At 44.7% G+C, this 17,305-nt stretch overlaps 2 protein-coding genes across 6 annotated transcripts in view; both read left to right on the forward strand.

Moving 5' to 3' along the window:
* Positions 1-5,203, forward strand: part of Dnajc6 (DnaJ heat shock protein family (Hsp40) member C6) — a 154,002-nt gene extending 148,799 nt beyond the window's left edge. For all 5 annotated transcript variants that reach the window (XM_055628887.1, XM_055628886.1, XM_055628885.1 and 2 more), the window contains one exon: positions 478-5,203. In XM_055628887.1, the coding sequence (XP_055484862.1) occupies positions 478-579 (102 nt within the window). In that variant the 3' untranslated portion in view covers positions 580-5,203. The remainder of the gene's footprint in view (positions 1-477) is intronic.
* A 1,997-nt stretch (positions 5,204-7,200) lies between these two features.
* Leprot (leptin receptor overlapping transcript) lies at positions 7,201-17,100 on the forward strand. The gene is made up of 4 exons (XM_055628918.1): positions 7,201-7,291; positions 11,290-11,365; positions 15,197-15,383; positions 16,924-17,100. The coding sequence occupies exons 1-4, from the start codon at positions 7,276-7,278 to the stop codon at positions 17,038-17,040; spliced, it is 396 nt and encodes a 131-aa protein (XP_055484893.1). The 5' UTR covers positions 7,201-7,275; the 3' UTR covers positions 17,041-17,100.
* The last annotated feature ends 205 nt before the right edge of the window (positions 17,101-17,305 follow it).

Genomic DNA, 17,305 nt, shown 5'->3' on the forward strand with positions numbered 1-17,305 from the left:
GGGAATGCATGTTTGCAATCCATAAATGATTCCCATCTCTCTGCACTCCATATGACTAAAGAGGATAAGTAATGGGGCACAACATTAATACTTGGACTTTGATCAGTCAAAGGAGTAATAGGAGGCCAGAGAAATTAGCAAACTGCCTTATTATGAGTCTCAAAGACCTTAACTTTACAGAAACTGGAAAAGGGGAGTTTGGAAATACAGTCATATGGAGACAGGGTTGTCATTAACAAAAGGTGCATCTTTTGTTGCCCACGAGGCTCCCAGTTTTTTCCTTATTGATGAGTTTCTGTTCCGTCTGTAAGTTCCCAGGGCAGTGCATAGTAATTAATTCCATGTAGATGGGATATATAAAAAAAAAAAAGGAACATCTGAATGAAAAAGCATTTTAATTACCATCCACATTCTCAGGGAAATTAATATGTTTAATTTTGGCCCATGGTATCTAACTGTGTTTTGTGTTTTCTCTAGGCTACTGGGCAGCCCTATGAGCAATATGCGAAGATGATTTTCATGGAGCTAAATGATGCCTGGTCTGAATTTGAAAACCAAGGCCAAAAGCCCTTGTATTAATTTGTGAGCTTTTCTACGCTGGCTGCAGCCCTGTGTTATTGCTTAGTGTGTACCACAGTTCTGAGATTTTCACAGATGAACCAAAAATTCCAGTAATGTATTTCCAGTACTAAACCGTTAAGTTCCTCATGAATTCATTTCTCATGGTAAGGAATGTGAATGTTTGGTTTCTTGAAGTCCATAATACTGAGGGGAACACTAAGCTGATCTTGCAGAGCTCTGACATTCCAGCCTGCCCTTGGGAAGCCTACCCAGCATTTTGCCTGGGGAAATGAGACAGAGGCCACCCAAGGCTACGGCATGCCATCTCATTGTCTGAGATCAAGATTTATGAATGGATGTTATGGTAACTAGATTTCGTAATGGTTTTAAGGAATTGATTTAGGAATTTGTGTGTGTGTGCTCGTTTGTTTTTAAAGATGTAATTTGAGCAATGGCTTTGCACAAAGTCCAGGAATATCACCAACCAAGTATTTTTAAATGGAAATTTACTGGAGCCGTTAGCTTTTTTCGTGTGTGTCTTTTGGTCAAGATCATTAACAATTCTATAAGTTGCTGGATGGTGGGAGGTGATTACACAGAAATTTAGGCATTAGCGCTAACTTCCTGGACGAGCTACAGGCCCAAGCTCATGATAACTAAAGAAACCCAGGGGCCTTGAGATGTCAAATCTTGATTCCAGGTCAAGACATTGGGCTGCTGGCTCTTTTCCCCTTTAAAAACCTGTGGTTGATTAAAGAAAATCTCTGAACACTCCCACAACTCCAAACCTATTTGAGGGCCCATTCTAATTGCTGCCATGAGGCTTAGTGCTCTTTCTTTTGCTTAGCCAAGAAAACATTCCTCATGGGCCACAGTTTGTGAAGCAGTTTGGCCCGTTCACAGTTCGTACAGACCTGGTGTTCTGGTGATTGCAAGCTATGGGAAAAACAGAGGAGATAACACGGAGTGGTTAGGAGAAGGGTTTGCTTGGGGAGAGAGCTGTGTGTGCCTTCAGATCCAGTCAGATAGCTGCAAGCCTGAGGAACCAGAGTCCCACCCACCCAGTGAGCCTGGACCCTCTGGGATTATTTCCGATGAGTAGGCTGCGTGTGGAAACTATGCAAGAACGAAACTTTCCCAGAAACTCCAGTGGGTTGGAATTTAGTCCAGTGCTCAGTGCTCCTCAGTTGGCAGGGTAAGCAGCTTGGACTGCTGGGACTTCACTAGGTCTCCCGGTGACCACACATGCGGCATCTATCTATCTATCCATGTATGCGTATGTATATGTATAATGTGCACATATACATTCACAAGGCAGGTGGTCAAAGAGATTACCATTCTAATCTTAAAAGGGTTCACGCTCAATATTGTGAAAAACTTTCAGCAATTGTTTTTCAGGGACAATCATTTCGTTTGTTTCTGTTCTAATATTCTTGTGGCAAACTGAACCGGAAAAGCAGCATGTCAGAACTACTTTTGGTTCTATATAGATCTTTCTTCTCTTTCGCTCTCTCTCTCTTTCTTTTTAAATTATAAAAGTTCATTATTTATTTTACCTTTTAATGATAATGTGAAATTCTCAAAAAAAAAGTTCTCTTTTGAATATACAGCTTTAAACTGTTCAAAGTAGCCATAACAACCTAGGTGTTATTTATTAATGTATTTGCAATGATGTCTGACCCGGTATGTGCTTGTCCTATTTAAGATTGGAATGTGAGACATGTTGCTGTGACCTGTTTTATTTATTTATTTTGCCTCATTCACATTTGCAGATATTGTGTGAACTACAGTATATAATGACAATAATTAAGAGGATATTATGTGGCTGTCATGTACATTTTGAAATAATAGAACTATATTAGCTTTATATCATGTTTGCATAGCTCATTAATGTTCACGGTTTAAATACCATTAAATGTAATGCGATTAGCAATGAGAAGGAACCCCTTCTGAAATCTGGGGGTTTCCCACCTTTGTTTCCCAGATGCATTATGATTCTGGACACCTGTCTATCTCAAAACTCTTACTATATGCAGACCACTGGGTTCTGCATTCCTTTAAAATACCTGGTTGTGACAGCTTGTTGTTGGTCAGATCTGCCATCTCATTCATATTTATTGTAATATATTTTTGTCTTGTAAATACATTAAACACAACAAAATGTCATTGTTCTAAAATATTTGTAATGTATATTAAAAAGGATAAAAATACTTGCAGAAATATATGTTACTTTTGTACTTGTTGGAATACAAGGGACTAGAGCGATGACTCAGTGGCAAAAGTGCGTGCTGCTCTTGCAAAGGAGCTGACTTCGGTTCTCAGCACCCACACTGGCTCACTGCCAGTAACTTCAGCTGTAGAGGGAGGGATGGCCTCTTTTGGTCTCCACAGGCACTTGCACTGATGTCCACACACCACCTTCCCCATATACATGATTGAAATAAAATAGATCTTAAAACAAACAACAACAACAACAACAAAACAATCCAAACAAAATGAAAAGGTCTACATGAAAAACTTGAAAGACACCTTCTAACCTGATTTGCTTATAAAGACTGTTAAGGGGAAAGAATGTGAAAAGTACAGAATACATTTGCCTCAAATGTAGAATCTTGTCAGATTCTATATTTATAATTTTATTTCCCAGTATCACTCATGTCCTGAGACCGACACACACACACACACACACACACACACACACACACACACACAGAGTCATGTCTGATGAATACTGTGTTGCAAGAGAAATTAGCATAGACCTCCTGTTCTCCTCACTAGAATGTTGATGCATTTTCAACCTCATACTTCTGTGCTGAGTCGGAGAGATTGATCTATAGTTTGGGACTTTACCATAGAACAGAAATGTTGGATATTTTCATTCCGGAGGATGGAGAGAGCATGTGCTCATTTGTAGACACACTATATCAGAGCACTGTGCTTGTGTATCTAGAGCAGTGCTTCTCCACCTTCCTAATGTCCTGACCCTTTGATACAGTTCCTCATGTTGCCGTGACCCCCAACCACATAATTATTTCATTGCTACTCTGTAACTATAATTTTGCTGCTGTTATGAATCGTAGTGTAAATATCTGATATTCGGTATATCTGATACACAACCCCTGTGGGAGTTGCCACCCATCGGCTGAGGACCATTGGTCTGGGAGGCTCATGTCAGTACCAGTGCCGCTGGTGAGAACACACCTAGTAAGAAGTCAGCACAAAAGCTGAATTCCAGAAGAAGCTACCCTAGTTGCCATGCTGGAAACACCAGATCAGAATATGTAGGTCAAATAAAGAGCTTCTTTCTTTCTTTCTTTCTTTCTTTCTTTCTTTCTTTCTTTCTTTCTTTCTTTCTTTCTTTCTTTCATTCTTTCTTTCTTTCCCTCTTTCTCTCTTTCTCTTCCTTCCTCCCTCCCTTCCTTCCTTCCTTCCTTCCTTCCTTCCTTCCTTCCTTCCTTCCTTCCTTCCTTCCTTTCTTCCTTCTTTTATTTCCTAAAAAGAGACCATGCAGTTTTTGGAATGTGTTGAATACTGATTTTTTCCCCCCACTTAAAATATGTTATATTGATGCATACCTTAAACCCTGAGTCCTGATTTCATCATTTGTGAAACAGATTCCTCATAACTCTTGAGTGGAAGAATTAGGCACCACGTGTGTAAATCGTTATCACACGGATGCTGGCCAATAACTCTTGCTGCTGTTAATGATAACAGTTTGTAGCATTGAAGGAACTAGAGGGACTACAGAGCTGAAAGTACAGGGAGACCTCGAGTTTAAAAATAAATACAGGAATAGGAAAATCTGCTGGAAACACTTTGTACTTCTTCCTGTCTCCTTGGGGTGGGGTGAGATCTGGGTGTGGAAAATGGCAGATGCTTGTAGGTTCTGTAAATGGGATAGCTGTGGGCAAGGAGGGGAGATGTGCTTATTGATTTCTGTTAGTGTCATAGCCAGCTTCCGTTTACAATGGGCTGACCTTAGAGCCTGCTCTGGGCCAGATGTGATGCCTTGCTGTGGTCTTCCACGTAAGAGCTGGGGTTTGAGAAGGGCATTTTCTACGGACTAGGGAGAGGTGACGCTGTCTATAGTGAACTTGCTCATATTTGCTATGTCACGGCTCAGAAAATGACTACAAACTGAAGTTCCCAGAAGCAAAATTTCTCCCTTCTTCCCGTCTCATATCCCTCATTCTTTTCCAGGCAGAGCACAGAGATTAGAATTCATCTTTGCCAAGGCAGGTCATAGAAACCATGCCCTTTTCCCAAAGCCAGACATAAAACCTAAAAGCACCCTTAATCTCCTCCCTTTCACCATAAGAGTTGACCATCTGAAGTTCTTTCACCTTCTTTGATTGTAGGTCATTGGGTTACTCACTATTCCAGGAAGCACGTTTTGTCATATCTGGAAGGAAGGAAGCAACCAAGAAGAATGTGAATAGACAGATCTTTTTAGGCTTCCTTCTTCGTCCATTACTGCTAGATGAGACTCTTTTTTGGCCTATCATATTTCTATATGGCTGTCAAATGCTTCACCAAACCTACATGGAAGAATGCACAGCACACTCAGACATCAAAGTGAGTCAGCTTCAACCTGCAGGCTGCCGCGTCAGTTAAAACTATGATCAAATAAACTTGTTAATGATTCTTCTGTTGTCATCTGTCTTTTGGTGTGGTGTTATTGGCCATGAAACTTTATGAATGGGAAAGAGAGCCTTCCTTTTTTTGCTCCCACAGTTAATTTAACGAACCTTTGGCCCGTACTATTGACAAGACACTTAGGCAATATGTATATTAATATGAAATCAGTGAGCTGCTTTCAGTCCTCTCCTAAGCATAAGGTGTCACTCTCCATCTAGCTTTCTCCTCCCCCTCTTTCCCCTACTCACCATTTTTCAGTATTTTCTCGACAAGCCTTGGGAATTCATACTACACCGTGCTTCTGATAGCTCTGGCAAACCCTTCTACATGGCCTTTCATGGAGAGCTAAGGATGGGAGGAGAATGGGACATTTTACATCCTGCAACCTAATCATTTAAGTGGGAAAACCTACCGGTTGGAGCAGTTTTCTGAGTGCTTTTACAGGCGCCTCAATCCCTCATTTTCACCAGGTATATTGTCCGTGATGCTGGCAGATGCCTGACACCGCACACCCTATATACACTTTTATCCTACACACACTTCCACTGGTACAGTGGCTTATTTTGTCATGGTTACAGTATGATTAACAATATAAAGCAGAAAAAGTTATATTGCAATAAGTTATGCAAACGTGTTTCTCAAAATCACTTATTGTACACGAGGTCTTAGTGATCTGAGCATGTATTTTTTTTTCCCTTTTCTTATAAGTTTAAAACTTTTAGAACTTCGTGGTTTTTGTCTTTCTAACTTTGTCTAAAGAGCTGTTTGGCACAGTTCCTATCCTTTCTGAAGACATTTTGGACTGGATGGTTCCTAAGATGAAGATTTCCATGAAAAAAGGTAAGAATAAAATGGCAGGGGCTAGAGAGATAGCTCAGAGGTTAAGAGCATTGAGTGTTCTTCCAAGGGTCCTGAGTTCAATCCCCAGCAACCACATGGTGGCTCATGACCATGAATAATGAGATCTGGTGCCCTCTTCTGGCATGCAGGCGGAGGAGGGAAAATTGGCCTTAGTTATTTGCAGACCCAAGTTGCAAATAATAGCTTTTTAGTTAAGGACGCAGGAGAACTTCAGACCCAAAGAGTCTGTAATGACTGAAGGAGATAGACGGACACGGTAGTTTACACACAATGTTAATGTAGCAAAGCAAAGCTAGCAAATCTATGCAAAAGTTAAGATCTCAGGAAGGGATGCCTCTACGCCTGTTTTCTGGTGCCGTCACTCACCCCCAATCCCTGCTAATACCAGCTACACAGTTGCAGAAAAACACACAAGCACACAGGAAGAGTCGTCCTGGTAAGGGGGGGGGGGGCATCTAGTCCTGTACTGAGGTTAATTTCTCCCCGTTCTTGCCCTGCGCCTGACTTTTTCCACCTGATTTCTCAGGCAAGTTTCCTAGAACCCAGCCAGGGTAATGGCAGTCTAGAATCTCCTCAGGCAGCGTCTATGCCCCAAATCACCAGGGAGGTCTGATCCCCAAATTGAGGGGAGGGGGTTGTGATTTCCAGGACCCCTGAGGAGTTAAAATGAAGGGTTTATTCTGAGGTAATGACGGTGCCGAGCGAGCTTGAACTGCTTGAACCAAGTTCCGAGGGGCAGGAATTCGGGTCAACAGAGTCCGGGTACGGGCGGCGGAGGCGGGACCAGGGACTCGGGATCCGTACAGGAAGTGCTGAGCGCTGGTAGGACAGAGTCCAGCCTAATTGGGTGTGAGATTGTGAGTGGCAGAATCCGTAACCAGTAGAAGTCAGGTTCGGCCTGGAGGCGTGGCCTTCTGAGGGCGGGGCACCGCCGGCTGAGGGTGGAGCTCAAGGATCAGGAGGCGGGACCTATTCAAGAGCTGGTCTGGGAGCTTGGGGGCGGGGCCCCGCGGGGCGGGGGCGGAGCCCAAGACCAGGAGGCGGAGCCTGGACGAAGGGGCGAGGCTCCGTTGGTTGGGTGGGGAGCTAATGCTGTGAGGGGGCGGTCCCTGCGGGGCGGGGTGTGTCCTGGATTCGCGCGCCGGCCCCGGCTAGTCTGGGTGGGGACGGCTTTTAGAGAAAGCCGGAAGCAGCGGCAGCCCCAGCTCCAGGGACATGGCGGGCGTTAAAGGTACTCCGCGACCCCCGCCCGCGGCTGGTGGGTGGGGTCGCTCCGGGCTCCGAGCAGTCCGGCTCGCGGCTCGCTGAGTGTGTGAGCTGCTGCTAACCCCGTCCTCCCGGGTGCGGGTGTGCTGCAGAGGTGTTTCCTGGAGCCCACCAAGCTCGCGCCCACGCCCACCAGACCCCTGGCCAGGGCTTCCTTTGTAGCTGTGTGTTCCACTGCCGTCCCCTGGGCTTCTCAGCTCCCCGAGGGTCACACCGGGATCCCACATCCTCACCTTCCTGCCCTCCGCAGTTTCCTGTGGCTTACAGAGGAGCCTTTGTCTCCAGGATGGGTGTTGGAAACTTGATCCTGTTGTTCCTTAGGGCTTTCTCGCTGGGCAGAATTAATTCCGGGCGTGTGGCTGTGGAAAGTAACCAGAAATACTCTAGTCTTCGCAGCCATGGTGGGGCTGTGATTAGGTGGGATCTTAACAAGACTTTCTTGAGTGTTTTCTTTACTGTCTGTGAACAAAGAAGTGGGTGTGCTGTTTGTGTTCTTGAATGGTGATAAAATTACCACCCTGATCTGTATGAAGGCCGAGCAATGGTCGTCTGCGCAGGCATGAAGTTATTGGAAGGCTTCCTGTTATTTGGACTTCTGATCATCCGCACAGAGTAGACTAACTTGCTTCTGTGTTGGACTTCCTTTCCTTGAAAACTGTCCACCAAGACCTTCCCACTTAGCAACATGTGTCCAGATGGACACAGTATATATTCTTGCGGGTGCTGTATGACTTTCTCAGTGTGAGCAGCTAGTAACAGACATAGCTGATCATTTCTGGAGGACTCTTCTATTTCGTTATCAGCTGAGCAAACGTGGTTTACTTGATCAGTGTTCACTGTATACTATATCCATTGGAAGGCAGTGCAGAAAACATGGAAACCGGTGTCTTGCTACTACAGAGTGTTTAGTCATGACCAGAAAGCACAAAATAGTAACAGCAGTTTATGTATGAATGTGCTTGTGTGGTGATAAGGAACACGGGCTATGAAGTAGACAAGAACTTGGCAAAGTAAAAAATTAGCAGCTAATCTGTTACTAAGAGACCATACTGGAGAGTTAGGATAAAAGATAAGTGAGAGGTTTATACTGAGTTGATGGCTTCAAAGGACTACATTGCTGTGTGAATAAATGAGGTGTGCTCAGAGACAGTTGGGGACATAGAGACGAGATAGTGGGGTGAAATTTGCCCTTTAAAAGAAATGTCTAAGTTGTAACTCCCTAATAAGTTACAAAATAAGGGTGTGACCTTATTTGTGAACAGCAGATATTATCAACCTGAGGTAGAACTGCCTTCTATGATGTCCTTCAGATAAGAGGGACATTTGTACATAGAGACTCACAGGGAAAGAATTAAAGACAGAAGCAGAGGGTCACAAGGTAGCTTGTTGCCAAGCCTTAAGACCTGAGTTTGATCTCTGGGACCTACATGATAGAAGGAAAGAACCAACCCTTACAAGCTGTCCTCTGACCTCCACCCTGGTACACACCTATAAATAAATAGATAAACTTAAGTAAGTAATTAAAAAAAAAAAAAGAAAGCAAAACCAGTAACAAAAATGGGAGTGTTATAGCTGCAAGTCATCAGTAGTACGGACTCCAGCAGCACTGGGCACTAGGCAAGGAAGCTTGTTCCCTACAGCCTTTGGAGAGAGAATGGCCCAGGCCACACCGACACCTTGATTTTGTAAATCTAGCCTCCAGAACTGAGAAAATTAATTTCTCTTGTTTGGAGTCACCCAGTTTGTGGAAGTCCCTTGTGAAGCTAACATGGATGGCCACTTCATGGGGGCAGGGCCGACGGAAGAGGCGATACTTCAGCTGAATCTACAGGGCTCTGTAAGAGTTGGATTGAGACCAGAATATATTCATATGACCAGGACAAGGGCCACGGGAGGCCACATCTTGTGTTTTTCTTTTTGTCAGGGTCTTGGAGGCAGGGTGGGGAGGATTGAAGTTGGAGAAGTTAGGGTCAGGTTGTAGTGAGCCTCCAGTGAGAGGGTAACTTGTAGGCTCTGAAGAGAAATGCAGAGGACGACACACACACCTGCTCCTCTTTGTGGAGGAAGGATTAGAGGATGCTCAGTTGGCAGCGGGCAGGTGGGAGGAAGGGCACAATGGCCACCCCTACACAGCAGCACAGAGTTCCAGAGAAGACAGTAGTGCTGAGTGAGGTCCTTAGTGGCTTTGGCTCTGTGGGCACAGTAGTCCAGAGTAGAAGCAGAGTTCCGAGGCTCTACTGTGGGCTGGAGCCTTTTGCTGGGAGCTTTGGGTTGAACTCAGCTTTGCAGAGGTCACGTGTAAAGAGAAAACGGATGGACTTGAATTGTCTGTTAGCTCCTACTGAAATTAAGAAATGGAGTGAGCTGGCAGGATGGCTCAGCAGGTAAAGGTGCTTGCCATGTGAGCCCAGTGAGCTCCGTTCAATCCCAGGAACCCATGGGAAGGTGCAAGGGGAGCACTGAGTTCCCAAGAAGGTCCGCTTTACGTGTGTGATAGCATACATGCTTCCTCCTACATTGTTCATATACATAAGTTACAAAGAGGGGGCAGACAGAGAATACAATTTCTGAATATACACACACACAGGACTCTAAGGCACAAAGCAGAAATAAGGTTTTGAACTTTGAGAGACGGTTTTGAAACAGAAATCTTCATTAGTTACTTACTAATTATACTAGGGATTTTTCAGAAGAAAAGTTGGGTGATTCAGTGTCCTGTGTTCTTGAGTTATCATTTTATCAAATAACATAGCCAGGTGAGTGGCAGCTTGCCGTACGTAGCCAGCACTGGTTGAGCCCCCTTTGTCCAGCACTGCGTATAGAGTATCTAATTTAATTTCCATAAACCCAGTGCAGTGGGACCATCATGGCCATTTTACATGTAAGAAACTAGGCACAGAGAGGGCCAGCAGCCTGGGGTCATGCAGTCAACTTAATACAGAGGCCACTAGATGGGGGGCATTTCCTATGAAGGCGTGGAAGTGCTCTTCCAATACCTGAAGTAGTTGTGCTTTGGGCACATGATCAAGGGTATATATTACATGGAAGCCATGTGGAATATAATTTAGGGAAAGAGAGCAGTCAGCGTTTAGAATACCCTACTGGTGTTCTCGACAAGCTCGGCTGACTGTCCTTCTCTGGCAAGTACAGAGAGAATCCGTGCGGTAGGGAGGGGCGGGTTCCTGCAATGGCTAGAGATCCTTCCACATGCGGTTCTAAAGTGGTGGACAGAGGCAGTTATCTTAATCACCTTGGGCCACTATACCAAATGAACCACAAGTTGGGTAGTTCCAATGACTTAATCCCGAGTTCGGAAGGCCAGGGAGCCCAAGATCGAGGAGCAGACAGAGTGAACGAGAGAGCTGTAGTTTCTTTCTCCCATGCGAAGGACACTGACTCTGTGAAAAGGACTCTACCACCTCGTCCTCATCTGGATCTAATGACGGCCTGAATGTGCCTGTGCCTGCCTGTTCCATCATAGAGTAGTATTCATTTGCTAGTCAAATGTGGCATCAATTAGCGAAATAAGTAAATCGCTACATTTGCTTAAATTTGTGACCTCTCCTTGTGTGTGGTGTGCATATCACAGCACACCTGTGGAAGTTAGGAGAGTGGCTGGCAGGAATTGGTTCTTTTCTTCCACTATGTGTGCCCTGGAGATTGAACTCGGATCCTCAGGCTTGGTAGCCGGTGCCTTAATCTGCTGCGCCACCCCTCCAGCCCCTCATGTCTCCTTTTAAGTGAAAATTGTTACTGAGATATATTCATATACCATATAGACTCAACCTTTTAAAATGTAAACTTCCATTGGCTTTGTCATATTTACAAGATCATCCTGCCAGCACTGCCATCTAGTCCCATAGCATTCTGTCATCCCTTGAACAAAACTCAATGCCCACTAGTGGTTTCTGGACTCTGCACCTCTAAACAACTACCTTTAACATTTAGTTGTGTTTTCCACAGCTCTTGTGGCACTATCCTTCAGCGGGGCAATTGGGCTGACTTTTCTTATGCTGGGATGTGCCTTGGAGGACTATGGGTAAGTTGTTTGAAAAAAGAAATTAGTGTGTGTGTGTGTGTGTGTGTGTGTGTGTGTGTGTGTGTGTCTGTGTGTTTGGGTGTGAGCCCATGAATCTGTACAGTTGTAATGTGTCTTCCTCATTCTCCTTTCTACCTTATCTTTTTCCCATCTTTGAGACAAGGTCTCTAAGTGTCCTCGGAGCTTGTTCATTTAGCTAGACAGGGCTACAAGCTATAGGAATCCTCTGGCCTCTATATCCCCAGTGCTGGTATTTCAACTGTGCACCGCTATGTCAGGCTTTTTACTTGGGCGCCAGGGACTAAACTCAGGTCTCTGTTTGCGCAGCAATCGCCTTACTGTACTGAGCCATTTCCTTAGCTCTCAGAGGAACTTCTGTCTGTGTCTCTGTTACTGTTACTGGCAGAGCCTGGTCAGGGTAGCCCATGCGAATGCATGAGTTAGTGAAATCTAGACTGGGCTTTCAGCCCCTTCAGACACCAGTATTTGTAGAGAGAAGAGCTTTTTTCAAGAAATGGATGTGTTCATTTAATAAGCAGTTGTTAAACGCTGAATGTTTAACAGCTGGGGGTGTGAGAATGAGTCATGTCCCCAGGGGCTTGCTGTTGTAGTTGGGAGGGAGAGATGGACAATTAATAGAGACAACAAGAGTGCAGAGGCCAGGGGAGGACGGACCTTAGAGAGCGGACATGTGCATTTCTCACCAACCAACAAGAGTTTGTCTGCATCACAGGCAAAGGGAACTGTCTTCATCTATAACCCGCTAAGGGGGATAGTCAAGCATGTAGAGCCAGCTCTCTGGGGCCTTGTAGGCCCTGTGGAGCAGGTTAGATTATGTGTGGCCCAGACAGCAGGAGCTGGGAAAACAAATGGCATTAGCTGAAACGTGAGGCTAGGTAGGAACGTGCTGACTGAGACTGTAGTCAGAGGATCCTGAGGGGCCACTGTAAGAGATGAAGCAAAATTGGGCCCTGGCGCCATGGAAATGGACCATGCAGGTGGCAGTAGATTTTATCCACTGATATCGGGGCTCAAATGAGTTCCTGCTGGCTGCCCGGCTGCCAAAGTGAGGGGCTTCAACCTAACATGTGTGACTAACACCAGCTGGAGCCATCTGTTGTGACCCTTGTCTTAGGTTTTTTATTGCTGTGATAAAACACCATGACCAAAAGCAACTTAGGGGAAAAGAGTTCCCTTCAGTTTACAGTTGTAGTTCATTATGCAGGGAAGTCGGGGCGGGAGTTCAAGTCAGGAACTGGAGGAGACAGGAACTGAAGCAGAGGCCATGGAGGAATTCTGGTTATTGGCTTGTTCCTCATTGCTTCCTTTCTTATACACAACTGGCTTTGGGTGGCACCAGCCTTCCATAACAATCATAAATTAAAAACAACAAAAATTCCCCACAGGCCAGCCTGTAGGCCAGTGGTTCTCAACCTTCTTAGTGCTGCGACCCTTTAACACAGCTCCTCTTGTTGTGGTGACCCCCCCAACTATAAAATTATTTTGTTGCTACTTCATAATTATAATTTTGCTACTGTTATGAATCATAATATAAATGTCTGATATGCAGGCTATCCGACATGCAGTCCCCAAAGGGGTCATGACCCAAAGGATGAGATCTGTTGCTATAGGCCAGCCTTATGGAAAGCATTTTCTCAAGTGAGAGTCCGGCTTCTCAAATAACTCTAGCTCTGGTCAAGTTGGCAAAAATCTAACCAGGAAAACATTGCTGAGTTCAGATCTGCCACAGACTTAGAAGCCATCACAGAAATTGTTTAAACATGATATAAGCAAAAACGTTTGTTCAGAGTTTGCACAGCTCTTGCCATATTCTCGTTTAGGGATATGCTGTTCCCCTTCCTGCCTGGGAAACCAGAGCCTAAGAGCGGGGGCAACCTTGCTGACAGGAGACAAGGATGCGGCTCCCTAATGTGGCTCTTGGCCACGGCCCTGTGTCCTTCCATGACCAATTGAGTCACGGGTCTGAATTCCCTGTAATGCACTGTGTCTCTGTAAGGTGAGAGCAGCACACATCACTGCCACCATCCGGAACAGTAACTTGGGATTCCTGTCTGCCTCAGCAGTTGGCAAACTACAGTGTAGCTGCTGCCTGCTTCTGTGGTTAAGGCTTTGTTGGGACCATCGTCACTGCTTTTGCACCACAGTGGCAGGAGTGCAGAGGTGAGGCCGAGACCCGTGGTCGCCCAACCACTCATGTTTTCTGTTTGTCTCTTACAGAAAAGAGTTTGCCAGTCTTTGGTCTTCCCATTTAGTAAATGATGTTCCTCTTAATGTTTAAAAGTTGTATAGGAAAAGATTGCTTCCACACTAGACATCCTCTTGTTCCTTACTCTTACTCTTCTTGGGGACAGTCCCCTAGATTTAGTGCCTCAGAAAACTGCCACGGTAGTCCAGGGAGAGTGCAGTGCTCTTTGTTGCGAGGCATCAGGTGACAGGTCCCTTCTCTGGAGCTTGCTTTGTCCTGATATCACCCAGGAACTCCTTGCAACAGTGTCTTCTGCTGGTTTCGGAAATATATTCTGATAATCTCTGTAGTTTCAAACGAGGCCGAGAGCCCACGTTGATTATTTCCATCCTGAGTCTGCTTGCCGGGGGTCCCTGCCTTCTTGCGTCCTGGTTATCCCCCTGACTTCCTGCATCAGTAGCTTCCCCCCAGCCTGTTCGGGGGTGCTTGCTGTGTGGGCGGATCTGCATGATTACAGCTTGGTGATGATGTGTGTCATTATGTTATGTGTTTATTATGATGACTGGCTGCTGTGCTCTTTAGTGGGCGTGTAACTGAAGGTGGCGAGGATGACAGATTATTTTTGAAAGCATAGGGCAAACACAGTTGAAAATTCAGCGGCAATTCTTAGCAACTACAGATGGTTTGCTCCTTTGCATTAGATTATATGTGTAATCTATTGTAATAAAGGTAGGGTTTGGTGCATCTAGTGAGCAAATATGCATTTCCATTGCTTTCATACTAAACCACCCCCCACACACACACCTATTCAACAAGTACAAATGGAACATACCATTCTAGGCTCGGGAGAAAAAATGGAGATTGACTAAGACAAATCACGTCTTGTTCTGATGAGAACAAAGACACCAAATGGTGCTATGCAGAAAGCTAGAAAGGGGTGCTAGAGGCGAGGATCACCCGAGGTCACCTTCTAGAAAGGATCTCCCAGCTTCAACTGTCTAGCAGGTGAGAAGAGCCCAAAGCTGGCCTGACGTCAGAGAGTGCAAGGAGCAGGGCAAAGGCTGCACGGGCTGTGGGGGAAGAGAATGAGGGCGAGACAGCCCGGAATGGATAGAAGGAACATGAGGCAGCAGATGAGAAGCCTTGTCTGTGTCTCGTTTTAAGTCATTGGAAGTTTTCATGCATACATGCACTCAAACAATCTTCGTGAAGCTAGTGTGCGCAAGCCACTGCATTATGTGTTCTATAGGGAAAGCAGAGGTGGCCTTTGACCATCCCGTCCTTAGAGTTGCTGGTCAGGGCCAGCAATATAGCTGAGCCATAGAGTGCTTACCTAGCATATACAAAGTCCTGGGTTCGGTCCCCAGTACTGCAGATCTTTACTATAAAAAATATGTATGTTTCTCAGTCATACAATGTATAGTTGTTTCTTAACATAAGCTGCATATATATTAGTGAATAAGTAATATTTTTCTAACTTTATTTGTGCCTGGTAGAAATATCTCATGTCTTAATATTCACAATTGATTAATGTTTTTACTAAGACGTGTGAAATAGTGATGTTGAAACAATAGTATGCCTTTGAGTTAAGATGTAACTTTTCTTTTGGGTTCCACTGACAACAGCGTTTACTGGCCCTTGTTCGTCTTGATTTTCTACGTCATCTCTCCCATCCCCTACTTCATTGCCAAAAGGGTCACATATGACTCTGATGCGACCAGCAGTGCCTGTCGGGAACTGGCATATTTCTTCACGACTGGGATTGTTGTTTCTGCCTTTGGATTTCCTGTTATTCTTGCTCGCGTGGCTGTGGTGAGTTCTGTTTTTTATTGTTTTACTCAGCGGTCAGGATTTGCTTCAAAGGCCGGTGCCTACCACCTCAAGTTCATTTTCATTGCTTCGGTTTTCCTTGAAGCCAGCTCTGGTTTTAGTTTCTCTCTCCTATTGGAGATTCATTAGTGTCTCAGTCATATTTTCTGAGTGCTCTCACTGTTTCTCTTACAGTTTTTAGTCAAACCATATGACGTCTTGCTTTTTCTGTATTAAGCTATTCTCTTCAGTCATTTTTATATTCCTGCCTCTTAAACCGTGGGGCAATCCACTGAGACAAGACAAATACTGCTTTCCCAAACAGAAAATAAAGGTCATATCAAAGTAGAACCAGCGACTTACTTCTTAAGGACTCTGGGATAGACTGAGGAATATCTAGTGAATGACATAGCCACACCTAGTGTGGGCTTTTTTTTTTTTTCTGGACTGGAAAACAAACATTGTGCTATAATTTATTCAGTTTCTTGATGTTCTCTGACTCTCCTTTTTTTGTTTTTATCTGCCAACCACATTGGCTATCAGTTATATACAATCTTATTTATTTAGCATCAAAATATCTTAGGAACATTTGCTTTGTATGAAATGCCAAGATTAAAACCTCAATACTGTCAGCACTCCAAGAACATGGTGGCGGCCTGATGAAAATGTATGCTAAAGTATACTACATATGAGGAGGGCAATGATAAGTATACTGTAGGAATACCCCGGAGAGAGAAATGCCAGCTGCTGCCTGATAGGGGCCTCGAAGACCAAATAGGATTCTGATTCAAGTAGAGAAGGCTGTTGGAACGGCACCCAAGTGTGAAAATAAAGTGTGTGGGATAAAGAAACGGTGCAGGATGAGGAAGCAAAGAGGAGGTACTGAGAGTAAGGCCAGAAAGGTTGCTGCAGCCTGCTGAGCCAGAGCCCCTCAAGCTGCGTCAGCTTGAACTCTACTTAAGCAATGCGGAACTGATGCCCTGAACACAGGGTGGCTATGGCCTCATTCGTCAGCTTAAGTATTGCTGGAAGTGTTCCTGTTTTCAGCATTGAGGCTGTGTTTGGTGAACCTGAAGCAGAAAGGGAAAAAGAAATGCCCACTAGAGGGTACTCTCATCCCTAGCTGTGTCTCCTCAGTAGAACCATCTGCCCAGCTGGAGTGCCCCTTTCATTTAAACATGTTATTGCTTAAAGTGTGTCTTGCCTAGAAAAGAAGCAAACAGATGTCTAACTTTCTAATTCCTGTCCTCTGTGAAAGAGGGAACTCTTTGCACCTAATGTTGTAATCTTGCTGAGTGTATTTTGCTTGAGGCAGTTACTATCAACTAAGAACAATTAGAGATTCGTCTCATAGAAAGGATGTTAGGATGACAGTAGACTTAATTAGCAAGCATCATGGAATCACACATGACAGGGAGGTCACTGTCCTCCACCCATGGCACCACTCACCGTCTCAGCAGCCTTGTGTCATGTTTCAGCAAAGACTAAGAGACTCACAAAGAAGACAATGTGAAAAGGACATAATCCTTCTCTTGTGTTTCAGATCAAGTGGGGAGCCTGTGGCCTCGTGCTGGCCGGCAACGCTGTCATTTTCCTCACAATTCAAGGCTTTTTCCTTGTCTTTGGAAGAGGAGATGATTTCAGTTGGGAACAGTGGTAGCGCTTTACTCCGAGGGAAAGCATGGAGTTTCTTAGAGTTTGTATTGTACGTATATGTGTATGCACGTGGTGTTTTCTTACAGACTTTAATATGCTGAGTTTTTTTTTATACCTTTATATCATGATCATCTTAGGGAAGATGCTGTAAACAAAAGATGAGTTTTATTCCTGGCAAACAGATCACTCCATTGACTCAACTGTTGTTACCATGGTCTTGTAGACAGCCACTTGCTTACCCAGGGTGTCTAAACCTTTTGCTTTGGGAT

This window comes from Psammomys obesus, unplaced genomic scaffold (genome assembly GCF_907164565.1).
Source record: "Psammomys obesus unplaced genomic scaffold, mPsaObe1.curated_primary_1811, whole genome shotgun sequence".
NCBI lineage: Eukaryota > Metazoa > Chordata > Mammalia > Rodentia > Muridae > Psammomys > Psammomys obesus.

Excerpts from the sequence above, each read along its gene's own strand:
- Leprot (XM_055628918.1), top strand. Across the intron at positions 11,366-15,196 it reads TGTGCCTTGGAGGACTATGG|CGTTTACTGGCCCTTGTTCG; the intron begins GTAAGTTGTTTG and ends CACTGACAACAG. Across the intron at positions 15,384-16,923 it reads TTCTTGCTCGCGTGGCTGTG|ATCAAGTGGGGAGCCTGTGG; the intron begins GTGAGTTCTGTT and ends CTTGTGTTTCAG.